Below are 19967 nucleotides of genomic sequence, written 5' to 3'. Positions count from 1 at the left end.
TGCTATCCAGACCAAATGTTCTTTCAATTTCTTAATTACACTATTTTGCCATTGGAGTTTAACTTTGTACCATTTTGCATTCTAAACCACTGCTCACCAGCTTTATGTAGCTTTGCTCGCTGTACCTCATTCCTTGTCTGACGAAGTACACATGCATACGAAAGCTTACATTCTGAATAAAACTTTGTTGGTCTTAAAGATGCTACTGGACTCCTTCATTCTGTTGCTTCAGATCAACATGGCTGCCCACATGAAATAAATGTTAGCCCTTAAGGTGCCACAGGATTGTTCTTTATCGCTTTAGTTAGCCACCCTAAGCATTATACTGGTGAAGTGGATTTTAAAAGTTAACATCAAATCCGCTTCTGCAGTGTGAGATGGTCTTCGTAAGCGCTTTATAGGAGAGGGAGGTGATGCTCCTTCTCAAGAGGTCTAAGAGCGACCTAGCGTCGCCCCGGCAACCGCTCTTCGCAATTGTTTCTCGTTTCCCTTTTGTCCAGTGTCAGCAGGGGCGGCTATAATTAGCGTCTCGCTTTCCGCGCATGCGCTCGAAAGCTCTACGCTGTGCAGAAGAGAGCAAAAAAGTGCAATTTGACGTGACTTTAAGTGAAGCGTGGTTCTTGCAGGCGCAGGGTTTTGGGGTTTTTTTGCCTCATCCAAGGCCTAAGCGCTGTGTCGAGATACTTTCTACATACTTGTCTATTCTACATACTTGCTCCTCCCCGTTACATTTCAGTGCACTTCAGACGACGTGGAGATAAGCTTGCCTTGTATCTGAGGAAGCGTGCACGCACACGAAAACTTATACCCAGAATTAAACCTTAAAAGGTGCCAATCGGAGTCAAACTTTGTTGTATCGTATCACAGATTGTTGGGAAATTTTAAAAAAGGCGGGGGAGAGTTTCTTTCAGGGATGCGGTGGCTGTGGGAGGCGATGGAAGCAATGAGAGCTATTGAGGGAAGCAGCTCTGGGGCTTGCAACGAAACTCTAGGATGGAGGGAACAAGTTAGGAAGCTGAGCATAGCGGCAGTAGCGCACAATGTTGCGAGCAGAAGCAACGACAGCAGTAGCGGGCATTTCTGTATCGTTTTCAAAGGGCTCCAACCCCTTCGCATACTGAGCCAATAATGAAAACAGCTCCACGAGGCCGGGCATGAAGGGGAGGGAGGTCAGTGCACACTTGCGGAGGGAAAAACTTCAAGCACACAAAATGAAACAGTCCCCCCTGCCCTGCACCCTCATATGGAGGGAGGGCGGGGGGGGGGGAAATCGCCCAAGCAGAATTTTAATGGACTGCGCATGTGTGCGCTCTACGTTGCTATAGAAACCAGACCGCGGTGAACCAGCACTTCTCCCGCTCTGTTGCTGCTGATGTTGAGTAGGTGGGTGGAAGCGTCTCTCGGAGCTAGGCCTGGCAGGAGCGGGTCCTCTGCAGTCCCAGGTCGGCAGCCAGTCGGGCTTCAGGAGCCAGCAGGTGCGTCTTCACCGCCCACAGACCCAGTTCAGGAGAAAGGCGTCAACACTGCTGCCCCAGGTCCCACTGAGCAAGCGAAGGTGAGGCCCGATAGCTGCACCCTTTCTAACTCTTTCAAATCAGCCTTGTCGTCCCGAACTTCCGCTTTACCACTCTTTTTTCAAAGTCCTTTCAATTTTGATACTTAATACTGCCCCTTTCTGTTTCAAAAATCTACTTTTACTGTCTTTAAAGCACTCCCTGCCCTGCTCCTGAAATAAACCAATATGGGTTGGTGCAGAAAGCGACTGAAGTTGAACTCCCCATCTAGAAGAAGAAGACTGCAGATTTACTCTGGGTACCCCTCCCACTCCCACTCTCCCCCATGGTACCGCTAATAAATGTAAAGTACTTGCACCCTTGAGCCACCCCTCCCCTCTCTTTCAAAGAAACCTCTTTCAAAGATTCCATGTTTTCCTCCAAAAACCTACTTAGTGGTGGGAGTGGGTGGATTTATAAAGTGGTCTCCAGCAAAGTATATATTGGCACTCAAACCTTTGCATAGTACATTCCATCTGCTTGCTTGCATAACAAAAGTTATTAGGTATCCTGATATGCCTTACTCTGTAACCTTCATATTTGCAGTGAGGCCTACCTAAAGTTGCTAACCTACTTAAAGTGTATGTGACAGTCAAAATGGTAGGTGATACTCTGATACTTCATCAGGTGTTGTCCATAAAAACGTAACCAATCCTCATATTCAAAAACTGAAACTATTTAAAATTAAGAAAGTTGGGGGAAGTTCTTGAAAAGATGAATTCTGTACTATTTGCCAGGTCTTCAATAAGTGCATGAGTAACATGGAAGCACAGAAGACACATAAAACAGCAACTGATCAGAGAAATGTTGACCATATTGGAAATCAAATTGTTGGAGATGAATTCAGAAAAGATTATAGTACATGGAATTATTGAGTCAAAAAGATCAAAACTATCCAGACAAATCCTCCAGTGCAGGACAGGACTGTTGTCAGACCTCCTCAAGTCATGATGTACAGTCCAGAATATATGCTTAAGGTGTTCGTCTGGCCTTTTCCTAATAACAGTAGCATTGGGTGCTCATTTTCATTACAGTTGTAATAGTGGCTTATGCAAGTTTTGAAATTTACAGTACGTCATTTGTGCTGATAGAGGACTGGAACTCTCATCTCTCTGAAGCCATTGATGAAATTGCTCCCCCATATCCTAGCCACTCCTGATCTGAATTATTCCCCCGGTACAGTACAGAACTCAGGGAGATGAACTTAGACAACTGGAAAGATTGTGGCAGCATACTTATGATAAAGCTGCAAGAACTTCTTTTATGACATTTATGAACTCCTATGAGGTGGCAGTGAAGGCTGCTAAAAAGGAATTTTATGCAGCTTCCATCGCAACTGCTGCTAGCTCTCACCCAGCACAATTGGTGTTTGGTTAAGTGCGTGGACTCTTATCTTGGGAGTCCACATACACCTGTTGATCTGACCTTGAATCAGTCACAAGTTCTTGCAGAGCTATTCCTCTTGAGCAGTTTCTGTTAGAACTCTCTCAGCTCCACTTACCTGTTGTTGGAAGGGGAAGAGAAAAGAGATCGTAAGCCACTCTGAGACTCCTTCAGGTAGTGAAGGGCAGGGTATAAATCCAATCTCTTCCTCCTCATCTTCATAATCATCTTGGATTCAGTATTTCAGGGGTGGCCAACGGTAGCTCTCCAGATGTTTTTTGCCTACAACTCCCATCAGCCCCAGCCAGCATGGCCAATGGCTGATGGGAGTTGTAGGCAAAAAACATCTGGAGAGCTACCGTTGGCCACTCCTGCTTATTTGACCTTTAGCTAATTCTACTGGGCTGATGTTGAGAGGATCTTGGGTGCTGTTAGGCCAACCATATGCCTCTTAGACCCATGTTCCTCAGGACTGGTGAAAGCCAGTGGTGAGGGAATACAGAATCTCCTGGTAGACATTATCAATCTGTTCCTCGATCTGGGGATCTACTCAGAGGGATTAAAAGAGGCTGCGGTAGTACTGCTCTTAAAGGAGCCATCTCTGGATCCTATGGATTCTTCCAGTTACCACTCAGTCTCAAATCTTTCATTTCTAGGTAAAGTAATTGAGAGAGTGGTGGCAGAACAGCTCCAGAATTTCCTAGAAGACACATCAGTGCTGGACCCATTCCAGTCCAGTGTCCGTCACAGCCATGGGGCAGAAACTGCAGTGGAAACCAGCTGCTGTGGGTTGCTAAAGGGGATGGGGACTGATGGAAGAGAATGATTTCTCTTGGAAGTGTCTGCAGTTAATCCCAGTCCTTGCCTGTGGCTGGCATCTGTCTTAATCTTGAGGGCAAAGTGTAGAAATCATTTTAAGCTTCTAGAGCTGAACAAAGATGGAAGGTTTTGAAATGTTATCTTGGGGCTGGCAGCACACAGTGAAAAGGAAAGGAAAGCAGTACCCACCATTTGGGGGAGTTTTTTGAGTTTGGGCCTGACCTCTAACGCCTTCTGAGATCTCAAGGAACCGTGGTCATTGGAGTACCAAGCAATAATTGCTAACAGTTGAAAAAGTTGCTGCTTTAACTTTTTTAACCTGAAGAGGGCGTTTGTCCTGATTCTTCTGATAATAACAAAAACTGTGGCACATTAAATAATTATTTGTCTTAACAGTTCATTGTTGTTATAAAGACAGAATTGAATAAATCCTTATGTGAAAATATTATAGAAATTTTAATATTAAAATTTGCTGTGTAGAAGGCTGAAGAGGCTATGGAATTTTTTGCTGTGGTGGCAAAAACTGGCTAGGTTGTGTGCCCATAGCATTCCATACTGTGTGAAGTCAGCCCACCCAGTTAAATGCATGTTTTTGGCACAACTGTTCTAAGATCCAGAATGGTAACATGGTTACAGTGTCAGGGAAATCCAAGTTCCAGTTTCTAGTCTGTCATAGAAGCTTGCTGGATGACCTTATGCTAGTGATTCTACCTTGGTTTGGCCTACTTCACAGGATTTTTGTTTGAGTCCAGTAGTACCCTTAAGATCAACAAAGTTTAATTCTGGGTATAAGCTTTTAACATGCGCACAAAATGATTTTATAAACACTTTGGGTCTCAGGGACAAAAGTGGAGTATAAATATCTAAATAATATTACAGACTACTTTTGTTTCTTTATTAATGTTGTCTTCCAACAGAAATCCTTTCCCCATATGGCAGCTTCTCAGCGAAATCTATTGGCGTTCCCTTTGCCTAAGGCATATTCTGGGACAATTTGGGCCCAGTAATTGCCCCATGCTTGTGAAACCACTTCTGTGAAGAAAGAGATCAGTGGAGCTCCTGGCTTTCTGTAAAACAGAAATATTTTGAGGAGTTTTGGGATAGCCTGGGCAAAGGAGGAACATCCTGCTAGTGGGACATAAGATGTTTTTTAGAGTCAGACTGGTATTCAATGTGATTTTATTGTATTTTATATTTGTTGTTTTAATATTTGTATTGTTGTACCTGCCTTGGGTCCTAAGTTGCTTGATAGAAAGTTGGGCATATAAATATATAAAATAAATTATATACTTCAAAAACACTGGGAAAATCTGGTGTAAAATTATATTTCACAATTCTAGTTATGAGTGCTGAAGAAGTTTCACATTTACTGGGCCAAGGGACAACAAAAACATATCACATTCCCATTGAACATCTGGACTACAAATTCATTGAAAAATGCACAGATGTTAAACACTTGGAAAAGATTCTCAGGATATTACGGTAAATGTTTTAAATGTTTTTTAAAAAAATAATTTTGGTTAACTCGGACTAAGATGATTAACATGTAGATGTAAAAGATGTTTTGGATATGAGAAGCCAACAGATCATCTATCTCTTCATAGCTGTTGCCATACACCAGCAGCATGATTATACAGCCTTGTGCCTAGGGCAGGGGAGGCCAAACTGCAGCTCGGGAGCCACATGTGTCTCTTTCACACATATTGTGTGGCTCTCGAAGCTCCCAGTGCCCTGTCATCTGGCTTGGAGAAGGCATTTCTCTCTAAATCATTTATCCAAGTCAATCCAGCTTGGAGAATGCATTTAAAGTTAAAGTTGCTTTCTTTCCACCTCTCTCCCCCTCCTCCCTGCCCCATCTATTTGACTTCCTTCCTTCCCTCCCAAACATCTGATGTTCATGTCTTTCAACACTCAAACTTCTGACATTTATTCTAGGTGGCTCTTACATTAAGCAGGTTTGGCCATCCTTGGCCTAAGGTATAACAGTAAAATACGTTAAAATGAATACTTACATCTCTTCAGCTTCTAAGATTAAGGGGAATGCTAAATGTATAGTCATACCAACTGTAAGCTAATTTAAAATCAAACAACAATCATTGAAAGAGAAATAGGGATTATGGTGGAAGTATGAGAGGAAAATTGCTCAGTTAACTTTTTTTTAATAGATGGTAGTGGGGCCCTTGGATGACCAAGGGGTAAAAGGATTACTGAAGGAGGATAGGGAAATGGCTGAGAAGCTGAATGCATTTTTTGCCCCCATCTTCACTGTGGAAGATGAGAAGTGTTTGCCCGCTCCAGAACCACTAATTTTGGAAGGGGTGTTGAAAGACCTGAGTCAGATTGAGGTGACAAGAGAGGAGGTCCTACAACTGATTGACGAATTAAAAACTAATAAGTCACCAGATCTGGATGGCATACATCCAGGAGTTCTGAAAGAACTCAAAGTTGAACTTGTGGATCTCCTGACAAAAATATGTAATCTTTCATTGAAATCTGCCTCCGTTCCTGAGAACTGGAAGGTAGCAAATGTCACCCCCATCTTTAAAAAGGATTTCAGAGGAGATCCGGGAAATTACAGGCCAGTCAGTCTGACTTCAACACCGGGAAAGTTGGTAGAAACCATTATCAAGGACATTGATGAACACAGGTTATTGAGGAAGACTCAGCATGGGTTCTGTAAGGGAAGATCTTGCCTCACTAACCTGTTACATTTCTTTGAGGGGGTGAACAAACATGTGGACAAAGGGGACCCAATAGATGTTGTTTACCTTGACTTCCAGAAAGCTTTTGATAAAGTTCCTCATCAAAGGCTCCTTAGTAAGCTCGAGAGTCATGGAGTAAAAGGGCAGGTCCTCTTGTGGATCAAAAACTGGCTCATTAATAGGAAGCAGAGAGTGCGTATAAATGGGCAGTCTTTGCAGTGGAGGACAGTAAGCAGTGGGGTGCCGCAGGGCTCAGTACTGGGTCCCATGCTCTTTAACTTGTTCATAAATGATTTGGAGTTGGGAGTAAGCAGCGAAGTGGCCAAGTTTGCAGATGACACTAAATTGTTCAGGGTGGTGAGAACCAGAGAGGATTGTGAAGCACTCTGAAGGGATTTGTTGAGGCTGGGTGAGTGGGCGTCAGCGTGGCGGATGAGGTTCAATGTGGCCAAGTGCAAAGTAATGCACATTGGGGCCAAAAACCCCAGCTACAAATACAAGTTGATGGGGTGTGAACTGACAGAGACTGATCAAGAGAGAGATCTTGGGGTCATAGTAGATAACTCACTGAAATTGTCAAGACAGTTTGCGAGTGCAATAAAAAAGATCAATGCCATGCTGGGAATTATTAGGAAGGGAACTGAAAACAAATAAGCCAGTATCATTTGGAATACTGTGTACAATTCTGGTCACTGAACCTCAAAAAGGATATTACAGCACTGGAAAAAGTCCAGAAAAGGGCAACTAGAATGGTTAAAGGTTTGGAACACTTTCCCTATGAAGAAAGACAGGTTGCTTACCTGTAACTGTAGATCTTCGAGTGGTCATCTGTGCATTCACACTTGTGGGATACTGCGCCTGCGCCGGACCCCGATCGGTATCTGTAAGAAAGCCCGGGAATTTTCCGCGGTCGGCGCCACTGGGCATGCGCAGGCGTCCCATTGCGCACGCCCAACGGCGCCATCGCGGTAATCCCGCCAGTTCCTTCATAACCGCTGAAAGCTCCTATTAAAGGGAGACCGTCAGCAGTGGGGAAGGAGGGCGGGTAGTGTGAATGCACAGATGACCATTCGAAGATCTACAGTTACAGGTAAGCAACCTGTCTATCTTCTTCGTGGTCTCTGTGCATCACACATGTGGGAGATTAGCAAGCAAGGCATACCTGGAGGTGGGAAGACGGTCAACCGGAAACAGCAGATTGTAGAACCGCAGTCCCCAACCGAGTCCTCTGTTGAGCATGCACGTCCAGCGAGTAGTGCTTCATGAAGGCATGCGGGGAAGACCAGGTAGCAGCTTTGCAGACATCCGTCAAGGGCACGCCCTTCAGGAACGCCACCGATGTCGCCATCGCTCTTGTGGAGTGTCCACGGACAGGTCCCGGCAGCGGCCTCTTTGCTAGGAGATAGCAGATCTTGATGGTCTCTGTCAGCCACTTCGAGAATCTCTGTGACGAGATCCTGGAGCCCAGTCTGGGCGCAGTGTATGAGACGAATAGCTGCTGGTCCCTGCGGAAGGCTTTAGAGCGCTTTAGGTAAAAGAGCAAGGCACGCTTGACGTCTAAGGCGTGCAACCTACGCTCCTCGTCCGAGGAGGGGTTAGGGAAAAAGCTTGGTAGCCAAACCTCTAGGTTGAGATGGAATTGGGAGGCCACCTTAGGGAGGAAGTTGATGTCTGGGGCCAGGGAGACACCAGATTCTCTAAAGGCTAGGTAAGGGTAGTCACAACGCATCGCCGTGAGCTCCCCCACCCTACGTGCGGAAGTGATGGCCACCAAAAAGGCAGTCTTCCAGGACAGGAGCTGCAGGGAGCATGTGGCCATAGGCTCGAAGGGACGCCTGGTTAGTATGTCTAGGACCAGTGTCAAGTCCCACAACTGAGTGAAAGGCTTAGATGGTGGATGCAGTCTAAACAGCCCCCTCATAAACTTTTTGGACTGGGGGTGGGCGAAAATGGAGTATCCGCCCACAGGTTCGTGAAAGGCAGAAATGGCTGCCAGGTAAACTTTAATGGAAGAGAAGACTAGGCCTGCATCGACTAGGGACAGCAAAAAGTCAAAGATTGCCGGCAGGCCTGCCTCCCTTGGTGTGCCTGACCGGTCAGCCATAAAGTTCGAGAACTTCCTCCACTTCCTATCGTAGGACGCTCTGGTGGAGGGTTTTCTGCTATTTAGGAGGACCTCTTGGACCCTGCCCGAGAACTCTATGGGTCTATAAGCCACGCTGTCAGTTTCAGGTGTGGCACGTTGTGGTGCAGCACGTGCCCCCCCTGAGACGACAAGAGGTCTGGTTCCGCTGGGAAGTGGTAGAAGTTCCCCCCCGACAGCTGTAGTAGGGAGGAGAACCAGTTCTGGCGAGGCCACCAGGGGGTTACCAGGATGCAACGTGGCTTTTCCGTTGCTATCTTGCTGACTACTCTCGTCAACAGGGGGAGGGGCGGGAACAGGTAAAGAAAACGGCCCTCCCAGGGGATGAGGAGTCTGTCCCCCAGGGATGCTGGGTCGGCCCCCCCTCTGGAGCAGAACATGGGGCACTTCTTGTTGTCTGCTGTGGCGAAGGCATCCAGCTGTGGGTACCCCCAAAGCTGGAAGACTGGTTGCAGGAAGCGCCACTGAAGTTCCCACTCGTGTGGTGAGGCCCCCCTTCTGCTCAGGGAGTCCGCCTGTATGTTGAGGACCCCTGGGAGATGTGCGGCCTTCACAAAGATGTCGTGCTGGATGCATTTCGTCCACAAGTCCATCGCGAGTGCACAGAGCCGACGGGACACCGTCCCACCTTGCCTGTTGATGTAAGCTAGGGCGGTGGTATTGTCTGTGAGCAGTGCCACTGTCTTTCCCGCCAGCTTCGGGCGGAATGAACGAAGGGCAAAGTGTACCGCCAGCAGTTCCAGGTAATTTATGTGGTGCAGGGCCAGCTTGGGAGGCCACTGGCCCCCCACGCACAGTCCGTCCATGTGGGCCCCCCAACCCCACAGGGAAGCGTCCATGGTGATGGTCACTGTGGGGGCCGGGAGATGGAAGGGCGCTCCTTGGCAGATATTGTCCTTCGACTCCCACCACTGGAGCGATTGGAGCGTCGTAGGAGGAATAGTGAACCTCTTTCGAGGTGAGTCTTTGGTTGGGCGGAACTGACAGAGAAACCATAGCTGCAGGTCTCTCATCCTCAGTTTCGCGAAGAGTAGCACGCTTGTCGTCGCCGCCATCAGTCCCAGCATCCACTGAAGCTGTTGTACTGTGCCCCACCCTTGTCTTTGAAGCAACTGCACTGTGTTGATGATGTCCTCTGCCCTCTGGGCGGGCAGGAACGCCCGATGTAGGTTTGTGTCCAGTACTGCCCCAATGAACTGCACTGTCCTTGATGGAGTGAGTTTTGATTTCTCTAGGTTGACCTGCAAACCCAGGGCCTCGAGAAGGCGTAGTGTGGATGTGATGCGAGCAGACAGATCTTCCCTTGATCTGGCCACCAGGAGCCAGTCGTCTATATATGGGAAGACTATCACTCCCTGCAACCGGAGGTGGGCAGCTACTACGCTCATCATTTTTGTAAACACCCTGGGTGCTGTGGAGAGTCCGAATGGTAGGGCCGTGAACTGGAAGTGTTGCGGGCCCACAGCAAACCTCAAAAACCTTCTGAACTCTGGGTGGATGCTGATATGGAAGTAAGCATCCTTGAGATCTATGGTGGCCATCCAATCTCCTTGGTTGATGAGGGGCAGGATAGATTGTAGTGTGGACATCCTGAACTTCTGGTACAGGATGAATTTGTTCAGATTCCGAAGGTCCATGATGGGTCTCAGGCCTCCATCCCTCTTGGGAACAAGGAAGTAGCGGGAGTAGAAACCACCCGCCATGTCCCCTGAGGGAACCATCTCTATGGCTTGTTTCTGTAGGAGGTTGGCCACCTCCGCCAGCAGAGGCGGGGAGGGAGGGGTGGTAATCACTATGGACTGGTTTGGAATCTGAGCAAAGTCTATTTTGTAGCCCTCTCTGATGATGGAAAGGGCCCACCTGTCTGAGGAGACCCGATCCCAGGCAGGCAGGAAGGGGCGGAGGCGGATAGTGGAATGGGTGGGGGCAACGATGCGTGGGACAAAGAAGTCAAAGTCCCTGCTTGGAGGGGCGGGCCCCCTTAGGCTTGCCTGAGGGCTGGGTGCTGTAGCGACCTCTGTTGTTACCCGAGTAGGCAGGCTTGTCGGGTTGTGAGGAGCGAGGGCGCCACTGCTGGTCTGAGGGTGGCTTGTGGGTAGGTTTCCTGGTCCAGGATCTGCTCCACTGCCTGGCCCTGGGTTGTCTGGAGGGTGCCTGAACCCCCAGGCTCCTGGAGATCTTCAGGTTTTTATCCAGTTCCTGCAGGGCGTTGTCCGTGGTGGTACTAAAGAGACCGTCCCCTTCAAAGGGTAAGTCCTCGATGAGCGCCCTGGTGTCTTGCTGTAGGGCGGTAGACCTCAGCCAGGAGTGTCTACGGATGGAGACGGCGGACATGATGGCCGAGGCAGACACGTCCACCATGTGCCTCGCTGCTGCTAGCTGCTGCTTGGCTACCGTCAGGCCTTCCATTTGCAGTCTCTTGGCAGCCATTTTCTTGTCCTCGGGTAGGGAGGACAGGAGGGGGGACAGCTGTTCCCACATGGCGTACTGGTATCTCGCCATGCAGGCCGCATAGTTCGATACCTTCGTGCCCAGGGATCCCGCCGAGTAGATCTTCCTGCCCATGGTATCCAATTTCTTCCCCTCCTTGTCAGGGGGGGGCAGAATGCACCCTGCGCGACCTCGAGGAAGACGAGACGATGGCTGAGTTCGGTTTTGGGTGCGTGAAGAGAAACTCAGCCCCCGTCTCCTGGACCTTGTACATATGGTCCAGCTTCCTCGAGGACACCGATGCCGAGGATGGCTTCTTCCATGGGTCCTTGAGTGCCTGTAGTATGACCCTGGTCACTGGCAGGGCTACAGCCGCGGAGGTGTCCCGTTGGATGATATCAAAAACGTTATCGTCCACAACTGGCTTGGGCTGGGAGATGGGTAGGGAAATGGTGGTTGCCATCCTTTTAACCATCTCCGCATAGGACCGCAGGTCTTCAGAGGGCGAGACTGGGAGGTCCTCCGCTGTGTTGGGATCCGGCGAGGGTTCCCAGGTTCTCTCCTCGTCGCTCTCCGACCCCGATGGCGAAGACTCTCTGTGCTCCGAGCGCGCCGACAGGGGTGATGTTGGCTCCCTCCGTGGCGACTGGATCGGCGTCGGTGGTCGGTGCGGGGGCTCTGTCGGTGCGACGCGTCGCTCCGGTGGGATCGAGACCGATGGTCGTCTGGATCGGTGCGATGTCCTGGAGAACGAGGACATTTCGGACCGATGCTCCCACTCCGGGTGCTCCGCTGGCTGGTACCAATGGTACTGCAGGCAGCAGGGGTAGGTCGACTGCTATCTATGCTGCTCCCAGGGGGGTATCGGTGGGAAGCGGCGAGGCTCGACCGACGGCTCCCTCTCTCTCACGCGCTTAGGCGCTGTGGGCGTCGCCACATCGGCCGATGTCGTTGCTTCAACATCGGATGCCGAGCCGACGCTCCGTCGACGGGATGCCACCGATGGAGATCGACGGGTTAGGTCGATCTCCACTTCCGATGCTGGGGGTCGCGGCCGATGAGTGCTGGGCCCGAGGATTGGCGGGCTGCGATGCCGATGAGCGCTAGCCCTTGGAGTCAGAGGGCTGCGTGGCCGATGGACGCTAGCCCTTGGAGTTGAAGGGCTATGCGGCCGATGCGCGCCGGCCCCTGGAGTCGGCGAGCTGCGCAGCGGAGAGGGAGGAACCCTTCTCGGCGGCTCGATGGCGATCGGTGCCGACACGTCGGGGGAAGGTGAAGTGGAGCGTGGTCGCTTTCGCTTCTCCTTGCTCTTCGCCTTCTTGGAGGATTCTCGGCCCGCCTCCTCCCGTCGCTTCTTCGCAGGCCTCTCGACCGACGCCTCAAGGGCTCGTTTCGCGGGCTGTTGCTCCCTCGGAGCTTCCGCCTCGACCAAAGTCACATCGGTGGATGGGACCGTCGGGGGTTGGGCGGCCGCCATTTTCGGTACTGATGCCGAAGGACCCGCCGTTGGTTTCGGAGGACGAAGTGCCGAGGCAGTCAGTGCGGCCGAGAGCCTTGCTGCCCTGTTCTTCCTGGTTTGCTTGGAGAAGCGGAGGCAGTGTGGGCAGGCCTCCACACGGTGCGCTTCACCCAAGCAGAGAAGACACAGGGAATGGCCGTCGGGAGGGGCAATCTTCTTCCCGCAGGCCTGGCACCTCTTAAAAAAACCCCAGCGACTGTCCATAGACAATCGTCACTGGGAAGATCCTCTCAGAGTCCTCTGAGAGGGGGAAAAAAGCTAGGGAACAACAGGGGGAAGGCCCCGGAGGGCGACCCGCCACAACACGCACCCGGAAAAATACAAAGTCTTTTTTTTTTACTAACTAACTAAGAAACTAACTACTACTCTAAGGAAAACAACAAACAGGCTATATATACAGAGGCTGGGGAAAAAAGGGTAAAACCCGAAGCTCACCGACCGGGAACACGAGGAAACGCAGCTTCTTCGTGCAGCGGTCAGAAAGGAACGGGCAGGATTACCGCGATGGCGCTGTTGGGCGTGCGCAATGGGACGCCTGCGCATGCCCAGTGGCGCCGACCGCAGAAAATTCCCAGGCTTTCTTACAGATACCTATTGGGGACCGGCGCAGGCGCAGTATCCCACAAGTGTGATGCACAGAGACCACGAAGAAGATAGGTTAAAACGCTTGGGGCTCTTTAGCTTGGAGAAACGTCGACTGCAGGGTGACATGATAGAGGTTTACAAGATTATGCATGGGATGGAGAAAGCAAAGAAAGAAGTACTTTTCTCCCTTTCTCACACTACAAGAACTTGTGGGCATTCAATGAAATTGCTGAGCAGCTGGGTTAAAACAGATGGAAGGAAGTACTTCTTCACCCAAAGGGTGATTGACATGTGGAATTCATAGCCACGGGATGTGGCAGTGGCTACAAGCATAGCCAGCTGCAAAAGGAGGTTACATAAAAATATGGAGCAGAGGTCCATCAGTGGCTATTAGCCACAGTGTGTGTGTGTGTGTGTGTGTGTGTGTGTGTGTGTGTATATATATATATATATATATATATATATATATATATATATATATATATATATATATTGGCCACTGTGTGACACAGAGTGTTGGACTGGATGGGCCATTGGGCTGATCCAACATGGCTTCTCTTATGTTCTTATGTACTTCTGAAAAGTAAGAGATGAGTGCAGGTGAGTATTACTATTTATTCTTTAAAAACATGAAACACTGATATGTATAGGCTCAGATCATGCAGTGATGTGGCATGTCTTTATTTCAAGGTCTGGTGAGGAAGGCTGTTATCCTGATCTTACGTTATTTTGTGAAAAACGCATTGAATCGTTGGCTCCAAACAGCAGAGCTCTACGAAAAGAGAAACCAGCAGCTACTGCTTCTGATTTTACTGCTGAGGAATGGGAAAAAATAAATGATGAAATGAAGGTATTTTATAGCTGCATTCTGTATTGTGTTAAAGTGCTTATTTAGTATCTAGTTAGGTAACCCCATGAATCCTGTCCTCATCTTAACATACTGTGCAAAATCCTTTGTTTATTTCTATATTGCTTTGTAGCACAAAGCTCTCAAGGCATTTTACAGCATACTTAAAAAATTTATTATAAAAACAATGCAGCATTGGTTCACTCTTGCCAACCTCTTCTCCTTTAGGTCACAGACTGGATTTCTGGTCACAGATCCTTATAATGCAAATCCTAAACAGAGTTATAAATTCACTGAAGTCAGCTGGCTTAGAAGGGTGTAACTCTTTTTAGGATTACACTGTTAGTGAGTAACAGACCTTTATAGTAGATCCAGGAATAGGAGTTTAATGTACTTTGCATAAACATTTCATTATGGTATCAATTTGGTTCTTAAGTGTCATGAAGGGACAGATCAATATTGTTTTTAGTAGTGTGTTGCTTGAATTTTATCTTCATCTCGCTACTTCTTTGTTGTCATGCTTTATTTTGGATCCTTGCAGTTGAAATGTACTATGAAGCTTGTGTTAAATCATCACTTTGGCCAATAATTTTTTAAAATTATAGATCTACTATATAGATCAAAAGTTTAGTTGGAGGGAGAAACTTCAATTCTTGGAAATGAAAAAACCCCCCACTGTTGTGTTTAATGTATACAAACTAAGAAAAAAGTATGAATGCAGTTAATATAGTGTGTATATCTGTATCTATATATAATAACAACATATCATTTTGGTTCTGTCCAAACTGCACAATTAGTTCAATGTACCTAAGACAATTTAAGATGTTTTTCTTGACTAGCACTATCCTCATTCATCATGGGTGTCATATGACTTTTGAAAGTGAAGGGAATTTCAAAAGCAGTTCTTAACTTGTAAGATTGGATAGAAGAATGTCACTTAAAGCAAAAAAAAAAAACACCCCTGCCTAATGTAGATCCTTTGTTGTAGTTGTTTGGACACTGATCGATTTTGATGATATTTTACCTTTTTGCTTCCAGCATTTTTTCTGCAATTAAAAAATTTAGAACCAGAGATGCATATTAAAAATAAAGGTTACTGAGAAAATATGTGTTTCAGATCTTGAAATGCAGTAATATTGTCTTCATGCTTCAGAACTGGTTAACAGATATGAAAGAAGAGGAATATAAAATGCGGTATGCTACAACTGAAGTATTCAAAGAGAACCTGGAAAACATGCCACCAGTTCGTCATTCAGATAGCTTTGGGCCTATTAGCCAGGTGTGATTTGACTTCTATACTTCCTGTTCAGTATCTATATGTGAATTTTATTCTGCCTAATAGACACTTATTTCCAGTGTTTGTCTTTGCTAGGATTTTTCCCATTGAAATATTTGCAAATGATATAATGACCATCTACAAATTAATTCAGAAGGGTCTTTTAGATATGCACCACCGAGTTGTGAATATATATTTAGAAGTAAGTCTGTGTTCAGTTTGACTTGCTTTTATTTATTTATTTATTAAAATGTTTATACTTTGTCTTGCCCATGTGGCTTACAGTTGTGAGATTAAAAATGTACAAAACCACAATAAAACTCCATTAATCCCCCCCCAATTGACTGCAGTTTAAAAGCCCGAAGAAAAAAAGGGCCTTACATTGCCTCCTGAACACTTTTAAAAACAGTGCCCCCCCTCCAGAGGTTTGTTCCACTATAGCAGGAGTGGCCAGCGGTAGCTCTCCAGATGTTTTTTGCCTACTACTCCCATCAACCTCAGCCATTGGCCATGCTGGCTGGGGCTGATGGGAGTTGTAGGCAAAAAACAACTGGAGAGCTACTGTTGGCCACCCCTACACTATAGAGAAGGAATGGGCTCCAGTTAGGCTTACCAGCCCCCGGGTCTGGGCAGGGGATCCCCCAGTTTTGCAGGCGCCTCCCTACCACCAGCCAGCTGGCTGGCAGGGGGAAGTACGGCCCCAACAACCATGATGTGCCTTTAAATCTCAACAGATTTAGAAGAAGATTGCAAACTGTTTGTATTTTGGAATGTGTGTGTGCCTTTAAAGCTCAGCAGGATGAAAGCTGCATGGGGGGACGGTAAGCAGGCAAAGCCATGTAGCTCTTTGCAGTGAGTGAGTGACATGTGTGAGAAATGAAGAGCAGTCCCTCTGTTTTGCATTCATTTCAGAAGTCATTTGTATAGTAAAAAGAATAGTAAAGAGTTAACTAGATCCTGATTATGATATGGAGGAAGTCTGCATCCCCTAGACAGCTCTCTTCCTTACTTTCATTTTCCTGTGTTAGTCTGAAGAAGTTGGTTGAAATACAGCAGATAGTTACATTCAGCAATTCCTGTGAATAAAGCTATTTATACCATTGCCCCAGTGAGATCACAAAAGTGTGGACTTGCAAACTGTATTTATTTTGGCTGCTTTGTGAGTGTCTGTCCCTTAATAAAGCCATGCTTGGAAGTGCTACCAAAGCCTGACAAGGGACTTGTGGGGATATGACAAATTTCCTTTCATTTAGTGGAAGTGCAGCTTCTGGGGAACCCTTTGAAGACAAAAAAGAGGATGAGGAAATAAAAACTGTATTCAGGTGACCTGCACTGCTGTAATGCTGTAAGCCTAATCCTTGGAAGAAACACAGTGAATCAATGCTATTCCACCATGTTTTTATTGAAGAAAACTAGAAGGCCAGAACGCATCTGAAGACAATTTTAATTCAAGTGTTCTTGGTCAACATAGGATTATTTTTCCCTCTCTTTTTGCAATTTAAATTGTGGATCAAATGTAACAGCTTCTTTATTTTGTAGAACAGCAACTGTTTCTTTATTGTAGGACAAAGCTTCAAAAAAGAGAAAAACGAAGAAAAACATACCAAGGGATTACAGCGAGTGGGACAAGTATGTCAGATACTATTAACTAATTTTTGAAAGTCAGCTATATACATATTTTATTATGTAGATAGTTTTTAAATTGATGATATTATATTTATTATAATTATTTCCTGTAGCAGGAAAAATAGGCATAATAAGATTTGCATGGTTTGTTTATAGTTAAAGCCCAGTTCACTATTGTATATGCTCTGGTGATCACTGTAGAACCAAACTTAAGAGAACATTAAATCTGTGGTCTTAGGATAAGACATCACAGTTTCAGCTGTCAACATTCATATATGAATCCTGAATAGGCGCAATGTTTGCAGGATCCAAGGTTATGTATGTATTCTGAAAAAATTATGGGTATAATCCTGGTTGTCTTGAATCAACTACAAACTCTCTTATAAACTATATTTTCACAGCTGACTATTTCTGTTGTGTGGTTTCACTGTGACTTGGACTCCCAACTGCATTGTGTTTTCCCCCAGCTTCTATACAGTACTGTTTGGCAACTGTTGTCAAATAGTAGTCTGTTTAAGTTTCCTCTCAAATCACATCTGTGCTGATGTTTTCAGCAGGAATGCAACAGAAGCATGTTTTCTTCTGCACATAAGATTCGCTGCACTTGTAAAGATGAACCCATACTACAATCCTATGAAGTAGTCTTCATCTTTTTTATTTCAATGGGCTTAGGCTGGAGTAACTCTGCATAGGATTATACTGTTAATAAAGCATTCAGATATCATGAAAAAATCTATGTTTCCCCCAAACAAATCCCCATTCTTCCTGAATGTCCTTGGTTAACTGGTCCACTCTTTCGTCTTAATCTCCACAGGATGTGTGCCGCCTTGAACTCTTTGGAGAAAGGGCAGGATAAAAATATGATGGGTAGATATGAGAGAACAAGCCAGGAAGTCCTCAGGCCCATGCACTCCTTCCTGCCTCCCTTTGCTTGCAGAGTGTAGGTTGAAGACACTTCATCTGGCAAAATGGAACACTGCAGTTTGCTGTCTTGTATTCAAAGCAAGGTTGTAAATCAGGATGATGCAGTGGTTTTGAGTTCTGCTTTGAAGGCAAGATACCAAATAATATTTTGCCAGTTTCTATTAGAGCATAGTGCAGTTTGCTTTCAACTAGGAAGTTTCTCTACATGGCATGTTCATGTAGGTTTGTTCATACACTTAAGCTGTGTTCTAGAAAGCTTTTGTTATAATGATATCTGGAATATTTTCTTCTTCAATTTAAGGTTTGATGTGGAGAAGGAGTGTTCCGAAATTGATGAATGCCATGAAGAAGAAAAGTTAGAAGCCTGTGGTGTTAGCAGGTGTTTACCAAAAACTAACATAGACACAACAGGTACCTGTGACTGATTGCCTACTGACTGCAGTGAGTGTGGAATCTCATTAAAAAAAGAAAAGGAATCCTGTTTTCAGAAATAGGATTGAATGGTGACCCTATAAAATAATGAGATTTTTGTACAAACTTGGTTATCTGTATTTTACTTCTTGAGTTCCGTTGAGTTTCCTTGTCACCTATTCGCTGCACTTGTAAAGGTGGCTTGGGTCCACAAGATTGCTACTGGAGTCCCTCACCTGTTCTACAGTGGCCATGGGAGCACCTTTTCAGGAAATACAGAGGGCTGCCGTAGGAAGGGTGAGGTTATTCCGGTGCTTTCTGATCCAAATATTCTTAGGTGTCTTAACACCTAAGGGTGAAGTATAAAAATGCATCTTTTGTTGTGTACTTTTTTTACCTGCTGGAAAAGCTGAAGAAATCAGTGTGACAACTGGCAAACAACATTTTACAAGGATAATTTTTAAAACCCTGTGAAAACAGCATATTCTATAAAAGAAAGCAAAAATGTATGAACAGCAGTCAGCTTATTCCTTATTGAGATGATTATATGAAGCTGTCTTGCATTGAGTCAGGCCATTGATCTGTCTTGCCCTGCTCTCACTGTGCTGACTGGCGGTAGCTTTCCAAGGTATCAAGCCAGGGATATTTACCAGCTTTGCAGCCGGAAATGCTTTAAGCTGGAGATGCCAGAGATAGAGATAGAACTGGTGTATTTCTGCATGCAAAGCATGTTTTCTGTGACTGAGGTCTGGCTTCTTGCTTAAAGCTGGGGCTTGCTGCTTGCACTTCTAGAGCAAGGAAGAAAGGAAGCTCATGCCTGTGTGGGAGAGATCTATTGCAGCTTGCTCTCTATAGCAACCTTCAACGGAATGGCACCAGTAATATGACTAGATATTGTGGTCTGGCCAGTACATTTTGTTCGTTCAATATTTACTGGCTATTTCCAGGTATGACCAGAAAAGAGAAGACTTTTATTGCAAATCGTGAAAAAGAGAAAGGCAATGAAGCTTTTGTCACAGGTGACTATAAAGAAGCAACGGCCTACTATATTAGGTGAGCAGACACAATTTGAGCCTTTGTTTTCCATTTTTGATGGCACTTACTACTTTATTTTTCATGAAGTGTTGTAGAATGAATGGAGTAAGTTGATTTTGAAAATAGTGTTTAATTTCAGAGTGTTTAATTTCAGAGTTGATATGCAGCCTTAAAGTGATTGTCTCTATTTAAAAGAAGTCACATGTTAGAAAACTAATAAAGATTTTTCTTTTGAATTGTATTAGAGGATTTGGGCTATTGTAGGTATGCAGCCATATATTCAATATATGTATGTGTGTTTTAAAAATTGTGCAGTATTTTAATTTCACAACAGCCTTGTGATATAGGTTGGGCTAAGGTTTTATGCAGACAATAGCCTCTCAGAAGCTTGAAGTAACATGATTTAGTCTGATTTATATATTGCTCTAGCCTGAGGACAAGGCAGCTAGTAGAAGTTTAAATGTATACATGTCTACTTCTTGTAAAGCCTTGCGAAAATCCTGTCTGTAGCAAAAAGGGGAGGGAATCACTCTCCCCCCCCCCACCCCGCTTTCTGCCGTGGTGTCTAGTCAGACAGGTCTTGCAGGACTTCACAGAGTGATGCTCCATTCTATCTAATGTTCATCATTAGCTGAGCAAGGATTGGAATCTGGATTTGCCAAATCCAAAACCAGCTCTTTAGCCTTGTCACCACAGTGATACTTGAGACACCTG

General features: G+C 46.0%; 1 protein-coding gene across 1 annotated transcript in view; it reads left to right on the top strand.

The window, feature by feature from the left end:
• The first annotated feature begins 1272 nt into the window (after nucleotides 1-1272).
• The window catches only part of SPAG1 (sperm associated antigen 1), a 51140-nt gene continuing 32445 nt past the window's right edge, over nucleotides 1273-19967 (top strand). Inside the window, exons 1-7 of the mRNA XM_060243433.1 lie at nucleotides 1273-1555; nucleotides 5096-5237; nucleotides 13825-13984; nucleotides 15135-15260; nucleotides 16822-16886; nucleotides 18109-18218; nucleotides 19166-19271. Coding sequence (XP_060099416.1) covers nucleotides 5098-5237; nucleotides 13825-13984; nucleotides 15135-15260; nucleotides 16822-16886; nucleotides 18109-18218; nucleotides 19166-19271 — 707 coding nt within the window. The 5' untranslated portion in view covers nucleotides 1273-1555; nucleotides 5096-5097. The remainder of the gene's footprint in view (nucleotides 1556-5095; nucleotides 5238-13824; nucleotides 13985-15134; nucleotides 15261-16821; nucleotides 16887-18108; nucleotides 18219-19165; nucleotides 19272-19967) is intronic.

This window comes from Heteronotia binoei, chromosome 7 (genome assembly GCF_032191835.1).
Source record: "Heteronotia binoei isolate CCM8104 ecotype False Entrance Well chromosome 7, APGP_CSIRO_Hbin_v1, whole genome shotgun sequence".
NCBI classification, from domain to species: domain Eukaryota; kingdom Metazoa; phylum Chordata; class Lepidosauria; order Squamata; family Gekkonidae; genus Heteronotia; species Heteronotia binoei.
Note: the sequence above shows the minus strand (reverse complement) of the source record. Positions and strands in the feature narration are given on the sequence as shown.